This window comes from Glarea lozoyensis (genome assembly GCF_000409485.1).
Source record: "Glarea lozoyensis ATCC 20868 chromosome Unknown GLAREA10, whole genome shotgun sequence".
NCBI classification, from domain to species: Eukaryota; Fungi; Ascomycota; class Leotiomycetes; order Helotiales; family Helotiaceae; genus Glarea; species Glarea lozoyensis.
Window position 1 is genome coordinate 2,245,048 of NW_007360984.1, and position 13,403 is coordinate 2,258,450.

The window sequence follows — 13,403 nt, forward strand, 5'->3', positions numbered from 1 at the left end:
TGCAACCACATAAAGCTCGAAAATACCCCAGTTGTAAGTCCAATATGGGACCTAGTATAATGAGCCTCTTCCATTGAACAAATCAGAAACAGGATAAGGAACCACTTACCATTCAGGGTAGGGAACGCAGTGCGGAACTGTTGTATCATGTTCCACTGGTGAAGTTCCACATACATCCCATGTAAACCACGATGCAGAAGAAATTAACTTGGAATTTTGTTGCTCATCGGAGAGGCACCGCCGATCTGGGAATAGAGAATCATGATCTTGCATCAATGGCCAATTATTGATTACTGAGATGGGGTCCGAATGTACTGGCAGGGCTGAAACTTCAAGTGCCAACAGATCGTCTTCTGCAGTGAACTGCGGGAATGGAAAAGCTTGGTGAGACCATGAATCAGATGATTCAGATAAAGATGGATCTATACCCAAGAGGTCCTCATTCGAACAATAGCCGAAGCCAGCCATGTTGTGGTAAATCCGGGGTTGAAAGGGCGATTTGGAGAGGCGGAGGAATATCTCACCGACGGCCTGATGTCTGACCGACTGCCTTTATATATGAATAGCGTGAGTTTGATGACAAAATGATGACAAAGACAGAGGGGACAGCCTGAGAGTTATAGAGTCGCGTTCGATATCTCAAGAAGGTGCAGCATAGGAGTCGGAAAAAGTGGAGCCCTCAACCGAAGGGGGGGACCCACTTTTAACTGACAGCAGTCTCGGTCTGGAGCTGAGGAGTAGTTCTAGGTTAATCCAATCAAGATAGAGTTTTGCGTGTGCCTGAAAGCTGTGCAGGAGTACAGCAGATCTTCATCGTGGCCGTATGCGTGGCTTCCCTCATTTGACGAATAGCAGACAGGTATTGGTCGTGTCATGCTGCAATGCTGACAAAGTTTAGGGCGAGGAAAGCACATTTCTCGCCCTATTCTGCCGCCAGCACGCGTTCGACACTGGAGCATGAGGATGAAGACCATTGGATTTGGATTCGCAAGCAGCTCGCAACACGCTGGGATATGTAGGTGGTTTGGAACGTATCTGCTGGCGACCTGGAAGGGCAGCAGAATGAAAGATAATAGGATGCAAAGCACAACATTGCGAATTCCCGAGCACTTGATCGAGAATCCTAATCTAACACTGAAGGAAGCAACGATGCGAATATGAAACACTGCGACAAGTGTTATGAGTACAGCAAGTATTCGAAAAGATTATCAGCATGAGCATTGAAACGACCAGGCACAAAACGCCGCTTAAAGTTTTGTTGAAACGCCGCGGACGTAGGACTAAAGTAAGAAAGAATTCAAAATACGGGGAATCATGAAAACACGTCGAGGCAAAAGAGATGATGATGCACTTGCAACGTGTCAAAACTTCGACATGTACCTACGGTAGGTATTCCTATTGATAGATGACGATGATGATGTTGTTGAAAGTTTAGAAAGTTTCTCGAGCGAAGTTGTCACACGAAGCGAAAAATATCACGTGACAGACTGTAGCTCCCATTTCGAAGCTTTGACCATCTGTCGCGTCTCCCCGCGTCAAATTTCATAACCGCCGTTGTTTCTGTCTTTTACAATCTATAATCTGTACACCAAATGTTCTCCGGGTCGCCATCAAAAGCTTCAATCTCATTTCTTTGGTGAAATCCTTATGGCAGGTCCAGCGCCATCTCCTCACAAGCCGCGGCGGAAGGTCAAAAGCTCTGGAAATGGCACTGAACCAGCTCCCCTGATATCCACATCAGGGTCCGGACGAGCATCCTCCTCCAGCAAACCATCGTATCCTCTTGGAGCTCTGCTATGGCCCGCCAGGAGCTCTTTGTCACAATGGGAAATTCTCCCACTAATACTCATGGCTGCTGGATTGTTCAGATGGGCGGCTGGACTGTGGGGATATTCTGGTAAGAGCATACGTGTCTGGCTCTGAAGACGGCACAAATTGACAATTCTCAGGATACCAGAATCCACCGATGCATGGAGACTACGAAGCACAACGACATTGGATGGAAATAACTACGAAGCTTCCTATATCACAATGGTATTTCCACGATTTGGAATGGTGGGGTTTGGACTACCCTCCTTTGACCGCATATCACAGTTGGATCCTGGGCAAAATTGGAGGACTGATTGATCGATCGTGGTTTGAGCTACATACCTCCCGCGGTACAGATGATCCCTCATTGAAGGTTTTCATGAGAGCAACGGTCATTGTCTCCGAATACCTCATATACGTACCAGCTGCTGTCATATTTGTACGACGGCTTAGCAAATTACAAGGCGTAAATACTTGGAGCGCTGCAGTGGCTCTCACGGCTATTCTGATGCAACCGGGTACTATTCTGATTGATCATGTACACTTCCAGTACAATACGGTCATGCTCGGATTCGTCCTCGCAAGTATGTCAAGTATTCTGGCTGGTAGGTTCATGTGGAGCTGTGTATTTTTCGTCATGGCCCTTGGTTTCAAGCAAATGGCATTATACTACGCTCCTCCAATGTTTGCATATCTACTTGGGGTGTGTCTATTTCCGCGCCTCAACTTTCCTCGTTTCTTAGGAATTGCACGCGTCACGGCAGCCTCTTTTGCTGTGCTGCTTCTTCCTATCATTCTAGGATCCTTATACGATGCTCAGCGTGGGGTCGAAGCCCGACCAGACCTTCATGGTCATAAAGCACCTTTGCCGATTTTCACACAATACTCCTTTCGCCTCGATTATCACGCTTGGTATTACCCAATCGTTCAGCAGATGGCACAACTGGTTCATCGGGTGTTTCCTTTCGCAAGAGGTCTCTTTGAGGATAAAGTGGCCAATTTTTGGTGCGCGGCAAACGTATTTATCAAGCTAAAACAATACCCATCCGAGATACTTCAAAGGACTTCGTTACTATTTACCCTAGCAGCAATAACGCCAGCATGCTTTGTCATATTCGTCAAACCGCGAAAAGAACTACTACCACTTGCACTAGCAACATCAGCCTGGGGCTTCTTTCTTTTCAGCTTCCAGGTCCACGAAAAGAGCGTTCTACTTCCTTTAATGCCAATGACTGCACTCTTGGCCGGGAAACAGGGATTAAGCAAGAACACCAGAGCCTGGGTCGGTTTTGGAAATCTCCTTGGAGTGTGGACGATGTTCCCGCTCCTTCAACGTGTCGACCTGCGCGTCCCTTACTACGTGCTCTCTCTTCTCTGGGCATATCTCCTAGGACTCCCACCAACCTCATTTTCAGTATATAAAACGGAAGGCAAGGCAACGTGGACTGGCCTCGCGACTACGACTCTTCATCTGGGATTTTATCTCGCAATGGCGGTATGGCATGTTGCTGAGTCATTCCTCAGCCCACCGAATGGAAAACCGGATTTGTGGGTTGTGGTTAATGTTGGAATCGGCGCGGTGGGATTTGGAATTTGCTATCTATGGTGTTTCTTCACTTTGGTTGTGGAGAGTGGGTTTTTGGATCGATCTCAGGTGGGGAAAAAGATAAAAGCGTTGTGATTGTTGATGATGATAGGTTGTTTATATACCCATAGAAATATCGTAATTGATTTAGAGAAAGCTATGAATTGTGTGGTAGAAATTTAGCAGCTTGTCCTAACGACTAACTTTACCCCATACTCGATTAAAGTACGAGACTTGCACACCAGTCGCTCCTGAGTGCAACTGTGCAAAGACGTCCATTAATTTCTTTCTTACCTACGACTTGGTCTGCCAGCCACAATCTAAGATATTCTCGTATCACTCGCTCAAAACCCTCCACGTGTCAGCTCCACCTCACAAGCACCCAAATCTTCTCAGCTCTCAGAACTAGGCTGGCCGTACTCCTGCTGCAATGGTCTTTGGTCCTGGGACCACGAGATGAGGTGAGTTTTAAGATTAGGTGAGAGCGCTGATATTTCCTGCCAAGGACACAAGAGCTTATTTGTTTACGTAGATTTACTTGCCAGAAAAGGAAGTAGAGGGGGGGTTCGGGGTTACTCGTGGATATGGTACTAGGTTCGGAGATAGAGGGGTCGGCGATAGAGATGCAGATTATGGTCGGGCTCGGAGATAGAGAGAGCTGGGTTTGAGGGGAGTTTGATGTCAAGGGATGAGGTGAGAGGGTTCTTGGGAGGACTTGGATGTTTGGGCGCGGAATGGGAGGGGAATGGGGGGTTAGTTGGTGGAGTTAGGTGGATGGTGCGTTGGGTTGATGTTGGGGTGTTGAAGCGGCCTGGAGAGGAAGGATCTTGGCATATGTGATAGTGGGTGAAGTAGAGTTGAGATGGAAGCATGGGTTTGGATGGTAGAACGGATGTAATGATACGTTTGTTTTAGTGAAATACGCTGGGTAGTCTTTCAGTGAGTACCTGATTTGTAGCACAGCTCATCAAAGTAGAAGTCCGAACTAGGCGTCGAACAGAAGTTGCTGCAAAACGGAAACTTGGAAGTACAAGTTGTGGAAATGTTTGAGTAGGAGAAATAATAAGATTAATTTTATCTATGGAGTGGATGGCTCTATGTCTATTCACATGAACACCTTTCAAAGTTTCAAACCCACGCTATGTGTATCACCAACGCCATTGTACCGGTATCCAATCTAGTCGCCACATCTCGTACAAAAATTATGATACCCCCTACTGATTCAGAAACCGCTCATCCAGCATGCCCAGCAGCCAAAAACAACTTCTCCCTCTTCATGCCCAAACTCAACACGAGAACCAAAGCACCAGCAGTGAGAACCAAGATATACGTCTTGCTCATCGCGTCCACGATAGCAACGAGAACCTCTCGCTTCAACTTATCGCTAAGACCCTTCACGAACTCGCTTCCAGCGCCGGCAATAGCTGCTTGAATCGTTGCAGTTGGAACGTCTGGAAGTACTTTGGCGATGTTATCTTGTGCGCCGTTCAAGAATATGGAGTTTGCAATTGCGAGTGCGATGGTGACGCCGGATGTTTGTGCGCAAGTGATGAAGCCAACTGCTGAAGCTACGTCTGCTGGCGATACGACTGCTTGAGCGACTGAGAAGGAAGCTTGAGCGAATAACCCGTCCCCAAAGCCTACGAGGATGGTGTAGCCGTAGATAGCTGCTGTAGAAGTGTCGATGTCGACTGTATATAGCAACGCACCTCCAATAATGACGAATGTACCACCCGCCGTATACCAAGGCATATAATACCCAGTCGCCGACATGATAGCACCATTACTAATAACAGCAAAGATCATAAGCATAATAAACGGCAACAATCTCACGCCCGCCTCAAGCGCCGAATCATTATGCACGAATTGGAAGAACACCGGGATCATATAAATGGGAATGAAAATCGCCGTTCCACCAGCTGAGGTCATAGCGAAGAGGATAAGCACTGTGCGAGAGCGGAAGAATTGGACGGGGAAGATACGGCGGTCGACGGTGGTGAAGATCGTGTAGACTTGTTGGAAACCGAGCAGGATGAAGAGGATACCGGACGCGACGAACATCCCGATTACCTTTCCGCTGTTCCACGGCCATTCGATACCGCCCATGGAGACGGCCATGACGCCGAGGACAAAGGCGGCGATGACGAGGAAGCCGCCCAGGACGTCCATCTCGCGGAGGCGGTTTTTCATGGAGACGCCTGGGCGGGGGTCGGCGTTGGGGAGCATGAAGATGTAGACGGGAGCGCAGAGGGCTCCCACGAACAAGTTAATGTAGAAGGCGTATCTCCAGCTATGGATTGTAAGTTTTTGAAGGAAGATTTGGACGGTTTGACTTACCCCGCTGAGCTCTCGACGAAAGCCCCCCCGATGATGGGACCGAGAACTGTACCGAGACCCCAGGTGAGACCGGTACCTCCCACGTACATAGGACGTTCATGAAGGGTAGTTGTAACTGAGAGAAGCGTCATGACACCGACATACATTCCGGCTCCTCCAACACCGCAGATGGCTCTTCCAATGATAAGTGCATCCATGGTGGGAGCTGCTCCACACACAGCGGATCCAAGCTCAAAGAGAAAGACGCAGAAGATGTACATCCATTTTGCGTTGAATTGCCCAAAAATCTTTCCCCAAATCAAATTGGTAGAGGCGGCACCGATCAAGAATGAAACGGAAAGCCAGGTCAGTTTCCCAACGGAATCGAAATGCGTCACAACAACTGGCTGGATAACAGCGACGATAGTGTTATCTAAAGCGAAAAGGAATGTCGAACTAAGAATAGCAGCGACGACTATTCCCCATTTGATGCCTTTGATATCTCGAGGCGGGACCTCTTCAACTGGTCCAGCTTCCTGTTTCTCAACCTCAATATCCGTTCCAGTGATCGAGGTATTCCCCGACACATTTGGAACATCTGTCGCTGGAACTCCAAGTGTATCTCCAGTTTCCTTCGAATGAGCAGCCACATCTACCGCAACCTCCTGCTTCTCGGTCGAGACAGCCATGATCCCTATTTCGTATTGTTGACCTTTCAAAACTCGCGTCAAGGAAAGGGGGTGAGCCGAGAAATCGCCTGCAGACCCTGGAAAAGAGATTGAAGAGAAGTAATTTTCCTGACCACGCTCCAAAACACAAAAACGAAAGATACAGGATATACTTATACAACCACCAGTGGGTCCGCGTGTAAGATACGGCTCGGACTCACCCCAACGCGAGCACGTAGAGCTAGATCCGCTAACTCCAGGGAAACGACCACAACGTGCACGCCTGGATGTAATTGGTACATCCCTTACCTCACAAGGCTACCGCTCAGTCAGCCCTCAGCTGGGGATAAGCACAAAGCACAAAGCCCGAAACCCTCGTAGCGGCGATGTCCCGAAGGAGATGAACGAGCAGGGCCCGGACTCCGGTTGGGCCCTGGTCTGATGCCATAAGCTGTAGATGAGGTATCGCGCTGACTGGCTGGGTTCGACGTGTTGCAAGATATGCTGCAAGGCGTTTTGAGCCGCCTGCGTGATTGGCGTGGTTGTGCTACGTTGCGGCTAAAATTGTGAGTTTGGGAGCGTGTTGATTAGAAAGGCTGTAATTAACGATTGGGGGCTTCGACCGCATTCGACCGAGTCGAGTGATTTGCGCGGTGTTATTGGATGGGTTTGTTAATGCTGTACGTATAATTGCATGCTTGGAATTGAGGAGCTAAACAAATAAGAAGAATGAGCTCAGGATGTGGACTTAGCCATAAGCAAGAATCACATCTACAGGTGGATAAATACGTAAGCAATCGTGGTGAAAGGCTACTTGCGAGACCAGTATCCTACAAGATACGCGCGCACGAATGGCATGCTGGCTTGCTTACATTCCCCACTATTTCCTGTTGAAGAAGATGATGTGGTCAGAGTCATCGAGCCAGACTGTCGGAACGGGTTTTCGGGTTTACAGAAGGGAGAACTGTGAGTCAAATATGGAAAGCGGTGCAATGGTTGAGATACGCGCAATACGACGGGTGAATTATTGTTTATTGCGTCTGATGTCAGGGGCTGACCGAGGGGTTTGAGGTGTAAGACATCGAAACGTGACTTGGAGTCTCAAACTGGAATGAAGTTGAAAAGCAAAACTGTGATACCCCGCGACGTGAGGAAGCTAGAGAGGAGAGGTTCATACAATGTTGGAATAGAGTTTAGTGCAATCAATTCCTTGCTATCACCACCCAGCCCTATTGTGGTGGACCGCCGCTAGGTCTGGCATGTGGGAGCCGGAAAGTTCGGCCGAACATAAAGATCTTCAAATTGTGTAATCGGGAAGACGCCATTCTCCATCGGTGCAACCACTAGTCCATGTCAACATTGGAGAAAAATCATGTCAAAGATTATGTTAGACGACCAGCAAAAGTAAATGTTCTCATTTAAAGGGTATCATGTCTTCATTAGCCTATTGCCGTCTAAGAAACTCCCATAGCCGAAAAATTCTAGGCCCTCGGTCCTCTGATTGATGTGCCCTCATATATATGTATACGGTATATGTGTTTAAAAGCTTCCGGAGCTGCCCCCAAATGGCCCAGATGTACTGAGAGCGCAGCTTTCCTCTACAACGACGGTTCGACCGTCCCGGCCCTGGGGGCGAATTAAAATAATATTACAAAATAAAAAGGGTCTCCTTGTTCTCTTCTCTGGGTGCATCATTCTAGGAATTGAACTTGGAACGCTATAAACAGATTTGGAATCCTGACTTATGGTCGACTACTTCATAGGAAAAATGCGGAAAGGAGAGTGACGAGACCTCCGGCTAGCAGGCTGTTGGTGCTTACTGATGATGCGGCGTTGGCGAAGACTGGTTGTGCTGAGAAGCTACCTGTCCCGGATGGTAAGATCATTGTCGTATTGCTGACACCAAAGAATGGTGTTGGTGTAGTGGTGGTTGATAAAGTGAGCGATGGAGCAAATGTTGTTTCGGCAATACCGGTTGCGATTGGAGGCGCGATGCTGATGCTAGTCTCAAGACTGACGGATAACGTTGGGCTTGCAATGCTAATGCTTGTGAACGTGGTGTCGATCACGCTGCTTCCAGAGTGAGATTCCGTCAACGTGATTCTGTTTGTCTCCACAGCCGCGCTGGCTCCATGTGTCTCGGTCAGGGTAATCTGGTTGGTGAGAACACCTTCTCCATTTCCGACTGAAGTGCTCAAACTCGTGAAGAGCGAAGTAACAAGACCTCCTTCAGTTGTTGTGCATGAAGCCCCCTCAGTCAAGGTTGTGGTGACGGTCACGATGACGTGAGAAGAGATCTTCTCGACAGCCGTGCTAGTCACGACTTGCACAGAAGTCATGACGACGTACGAAGTTGCAACGACCACGGACGACTCTAAAACCACTGAAGTCTGAAGTGCGAGTTCGGTTGCGGTGGCGGTAACATGGAGCACACTCTGTTGAAGCTCAGTTGCAGTTTGAGTGACTTGCACCAAACTTTCCTTCAACACAATGCTTTCCTTGACCTCAGTAGCAGTGGCAGTAACGTGAACAAGACTGGTCTCAAGTGCGACTTGGGTGACTTCTACTAAGTTGGTGCTCTCCTTAAGTACTAAGCTTTCTTTGGTTTCTGTGAGGAACACGACGCTGGACTGAAGCACAAGGCTTTGTTGGGTTTCTGTAGCAGTTGCTGTGACGTGCACTAGACTTGTTTCGAGCGCGACAGAGGTCTCAAGGACGACAGACTTCTCGAGAACGATAGATTTTTCGAGGGCGATCGAGGTTTCAAGGACGAGAGACTTCTCGAATTGGACAGAGGTTTCGACAGCGATTTGAGTTTCGGTGGCAGTCGCAGTAACATGGACCAAGTTCGTTTGTAGGACTTCAGATGTGATGTGTACCAAGTTGGTCTCGGTCTCAGTAACTTCAGCTGTAAGCTGTACGACGTTTGTCTGGAGGACCTCGGAAGTGATATGAACGAGGTTGGTCTCTGTGACCTCGTTGGTCTCGGTAACTTCTGAAGTAAGGTGAACCAAGTTGGTTTCGAAGATCTCAGATGTAATGTGGACGAGGTTGGTCTGAACAACCTCCGAGGTAATGTGTACCAAGTTTGTTTGAAGAACTTCTGAGGTGTGGAGGACAAGTGACTCTTCGAGCTGAACCGAAGTCTCGATAGCGATGGAGGTCTCGACGGCGGTTGAAGTGATGTCAGTTACCTCGGTGGCAGTAGCAGTAACGTGGACCAAGTTCGTCTCAACAGCAGTGGAAGTAACATGAACTACGCTTTCTTTCGTCTCGGTGTAAGTAACGTGTTCGGTCTGTTGGACGGTCTCGGTAACGACGGATGATTCCAGAGTCTTGATTGTCTCCACCATTGTGACATGTTCAGTGGTTTGGACAACTTCCCAGGTTGAAGTGTAATCCTATAGATTGTTAGTAATCGTCTATAACACCTGAGTGCATAGTCACTTACTTTTCCATTGTTGTAGTTTTCTTGGCCTCCGATGTTTACGATGGTGGTCTCAGCAACGATAAGAGTGAAGCTTTCTGAGTAGTGGTACTGGTTTAGGGAGTCGATAATAACGATAGTGACGGATTGTGAAATGAGCGAAGCGTCTGGCGTCCATTTGTATGATCCTCCCGTGCTTACAATGTCGATTTGACTGAAAACCTCAGCGATTACTATTGAGGTGTCCACAGCTCCAGCCGGTATAATCTTGCAATCCATCAATCCCGACATGCCCGTGTTGTCCCATGATAGTGTCTGTTCCTTTCCCACTTGCCATTGCTCCCCCGCCTTTGGACTCGAAAATGTCGCCGATGCGAGAGCTGAAAATCCCACCACAAGGGCGGAGAGTGTTGAGAACTGCATTTTGAAATATGTTAATAGCGATGAAAGAAGATGATGATGATATAATAAGAACGAAGGTTAGAATGTAATGCTGGCCAGCAGTAATGAACGAAGAACCAGTATACGAATTAAAGTCGTAAGGAAAACAACAACAACGCAATGAAAAGAATGTGAAGATGCAGATGATCGACAAAACGAAAGGGCTTGGGAGTATATATTGGATCGCACTGAGCTACCGCTAGAGAAGGACGGGTCTTCGAAACTTCAATACAACCCTGATCTCGAATGTAGCCTCGAAACATTCACGCTCCATCCATACAGAAGGGAGAATGCCGCTCAGAGGTCTCGGAACGGCGATCTCCCAGTAAATCATCGAGAATTACAAGGAAGCAGAAATGCTTGAGCAGCGTGGCGAGGATACCCACACAACATCGTGCACAATTCTGCATGGAAAAGAGTTCAGTGACACAAAATCCATGATGCTCAAGGCTGTGCCGACTCCTGAAATTAGCTCTGGAGAGAAGGTTAAACACCAACAGGGGCCATCAACTGCCCTAACCATGGCAGAATTGAGGGGAGCGCCGTCTGAAGAGTGTTGGGACGAATGACAACATGCCATAATGGTGACGGCGTGTCCAGATTGGCGTTAGTTGGGGATCGCTGGCCTGATACTCGAAGAGCCTCAGTCTGAAACTGGGGGGGTTCACGGTTGCATACCCACGTTCGCAAACAAAAAGGAATGAGGAGGAATATCGGACGTCACAAGAGGCTCCGCGACAGCACATGTTGACGCAACTGTATAGACAAGTACATATCTCCGGTTTTGTGCATGTTGTTGTTAGCTGTGAGGATTGCATCTCGTTCCCTTTGACGAATTGTCGTTGTTTTGAAGGAGCGAAGAAGTGTCGTGGGGAAAGGCGAGAGCTTTTGCGGCTGACAATGCCGGGGTTTGCCCAGTCGTTCGTGCTCGGATGTTGCTGAGGTACATTTAAGGGGCTCGTGCGTTGGCGAGAAGGAATAACCATAAATTCATCGTGCAATATTTACGTTTATTTTAAACTGCTAAGAAGCTTCAGAGGGCGAGGGAAGAGCGTTCTTCATGTTCATGTTCTTGGAAGCTCTTTTAGAATTAGATCCAACTTGAAAGCTCGTTTGCTAGCCGTGAATGAGGTGAATTACACGTGTAATTTTATGTAAGCGACAGCGCTGCTTTCCCTTTGTTCGGACGGGATCACCACTTTCCCTTCTTCAAAGTTGCCAAGATAAATCTCAAACTCCTCCCTTCTCATCGAGCCCCCCACCTCCCTCTGTGCATCACAAACTCATCAAAAACGGGGGTTCATGCCGAAATCAGACGAGCCTCTGCAGCTGTCAAAGACTTGAGGACGGAGAGCGCTTGGGGAAGTTCCACTGGAACCTTAATTTGGCAGCGAAGTTCCAGACCGGAGTACGAGTACCAAGTCCCGATCACGAGATTCCTGGAGACTACGCAGCGATGACTCGGATACGTCTCATGGATCTCCCCTTGGAATTATTGCATGACATCTTGGAAAGATTTGTCGTCACAGTTGGCGTCGTTGGCTTTAGACATGCTCTCCGCATCCGACTTGTCAACCGTCAGTTGTCTCGTCTGTTCAGCATTTGGAATGGGACTGATGTTTTCGTAGGGCGGTTCTCGCAGGGGATCATGTCAGTCATAGCCAAGCCAGGAATCGTGGATTTTGGCAGTCAAAAGGGACTCGAAATCCTTCGACATCACGACGTGATTTCAAGACCCTTATCTGTTGATATCTTAAGATACCGTCTAGAACATCGCCTCACTCCTCCAGACATCAGCATTGCGAGGATAAAAGATGCAGCAGCCTTTCTCGTACAAGAGAGTCATAAATTGCAGCCCCTGTGTTCCCCTCTTCGATACACGGATGTTGTGTATGCTCTAGCTGTTGCCGACAGTACTGGTTGCCGCGATGAATACGATGACTACATCGTATCCGCTGGGGAGATAAGTCAGCTTGTGTTACTTGACGCACTAATCGCTGTTGCTTTCCTAGGTAATCTTCAAATGCTCCGACACCTGTTGAGTGAAGGAGCCGACCCGAACACCCATAGCAGCTACTATAGACCTCCTTTGGTGTATGCTGTTATGCAAGGACATCTCGATGTAGTGAGATTGCTTCTAGACAGTGGAGCATACATAAATATCGGCACCCATTTCTGGTCAGAAAAAACCACGAATGCACCACTCGACAGAGCAAGTCGCACTGGTCATTTCGAACTCATCAAACTACTGTTGGACCATCCAAGCATGGTCCTGGGAGGTAATGATGACCGAACGACCACATTACACAAACCCGTATTGCGGGATGCAATTCAAAGTGCAGCAGAAGCCGGACATCAAGATGTAATTCAATATCTTGTGCAACGCCCTGAGTGGGATGGATATGTGCCGTTAGAAACCGAGCTGATGCGTCACTCAATTCTACGTGGCGGCATTCGAGGCAACCAGGAACATATTATCCAGTGGATGCTGGATATTGGTGTCAACATCAACACAGAACTTCACCATGACTATTCAGACTGTGACTACGGTCTTTTAGTTCTAGAGATTGCAGCCACTCGCGGTCGTCCATCAATTGTCCGACTACTCTTAGAAAATGGGGTTAACCGAGAAACACAAGCATTATCTATTGCTGCTGAAAACGGCCATGTGGATGTCGCACGCCTGTTACTAGACTACCCAGGCGACATCAATGTGGAGCATATGTTGGTTGGAATCGAAGAACATGGCCCACGGATTTTTACAGGTATGAGGTCGCCGGTAATAGGTACGCCCCTCCACGAAGCTGTAAGAGGTGGGCACGAGCCAATGGTAAGACTTTTGCTAGAACGAGGGATAGATATAAACGTTCCCTGGGCGAGCGAGGCTATGAACCTTGCTATTCATTGGGAAATGGATAGTATTGTGACGGCTTTCGTTGAAGCCAAAGTGCAAATTTGACAGATATGAAATCTAGTTATCTGTGTAATCCGCTATATCTACAGAAATCAAACTACAGAAGCTCTATCACGATTCAACGTCACACCGCACAGATGAGCGAATTCAAGTCAACTCCTACGATAGCAGCGTCTCTTAGCCACACGACAATCTGACTAATTATGTATGCTCAGTAAATCGCTATCACAACAACCTGGAGCA

At 48.0% G+C, this 13,403-nt stretch overlaps 4 protein-coding genes across 4 annotated transcripts; 2 read left to right on the forward strand and 2 right to left on the reverse strand.

The window, feature by feature from the left end:
• Positions 1-1,647: 1,647 nt before the first annotated feature.
• Positions 1,648-3,490, forward strand: GLAREA_05761 (uncharacterized protein; the record flags this gene model as incomplete). Its single annotated transcript, XM_008079050.1, has 2 exons — positions 1,648-1,897; positions 1,950-3,490. The coding sequence occupies 2 exons, from the start codon at positions 1,648-1,650 to the stop codon at positions 3,488-3,490; spliced, it is 1,791 nt and encodes a 596-aa protein (XP_008077241.1).
• A 1,137-nt stretch (positions 3,491-4,627) lies between these two features.
• Positions 4,628-6,399, reverse strand: GLAREA_05762 (MFS general substrate transporter; the record flags this gene model as incomplete). Its single annotated transcript, XM_008079051.1, has 2 exons — positions 4,628-5,684; positions 5,732-6,399. 2 exons carry the CDS (start codon positions 6,397-6,399, stop codon positions 4,628-4,630), a joined length of 1,725 nt encoding a protein of 574 aa, XP_008077242.1.
• Positions 6,400-8,135: 1,736 nt separating this feature from the next.
• On the reverse strand, positions 8,136-10,228 carry GLAREA_05763 (uncharacterized protein; the record flags this gene model as incomplete). Its single annotated transcript, XM_008079052.1, has 2 exons — positions 8,136-9,779; positions 9,830-10,228. The coding sequence occupies 2 exons, from the start codon at positions 10,226-10,228 to the stop codon at positions 8,136-8,138; spliced, it is 2,043 nt and encodes a 680-aa protein (XP_008077243.1).
• A 1,474-nt stretch (positions 10,229-11,702) lies between these two features.
• GLAREA_05764 (Ankyrin repeat-containing protein) lies at positions 11,703-13,205 on the forward strand (the record flags this gene model as incomplete). Its single annotated transcript, XM_008079053.1, has 2 exons — positions 11,703-11,823; positions 11,875-13,205. The coding sequence occupies 2 exons, from the start codon at positions 11,703-11,705 to the stop codon at positions 13,203-13,205; spliced, it is 1,452 nt and encodes a 483-aa protein (XP_008077244.1).
• Between the last annotated feature and the right edge of the window lie 198 nt (positions 13,206-13,403).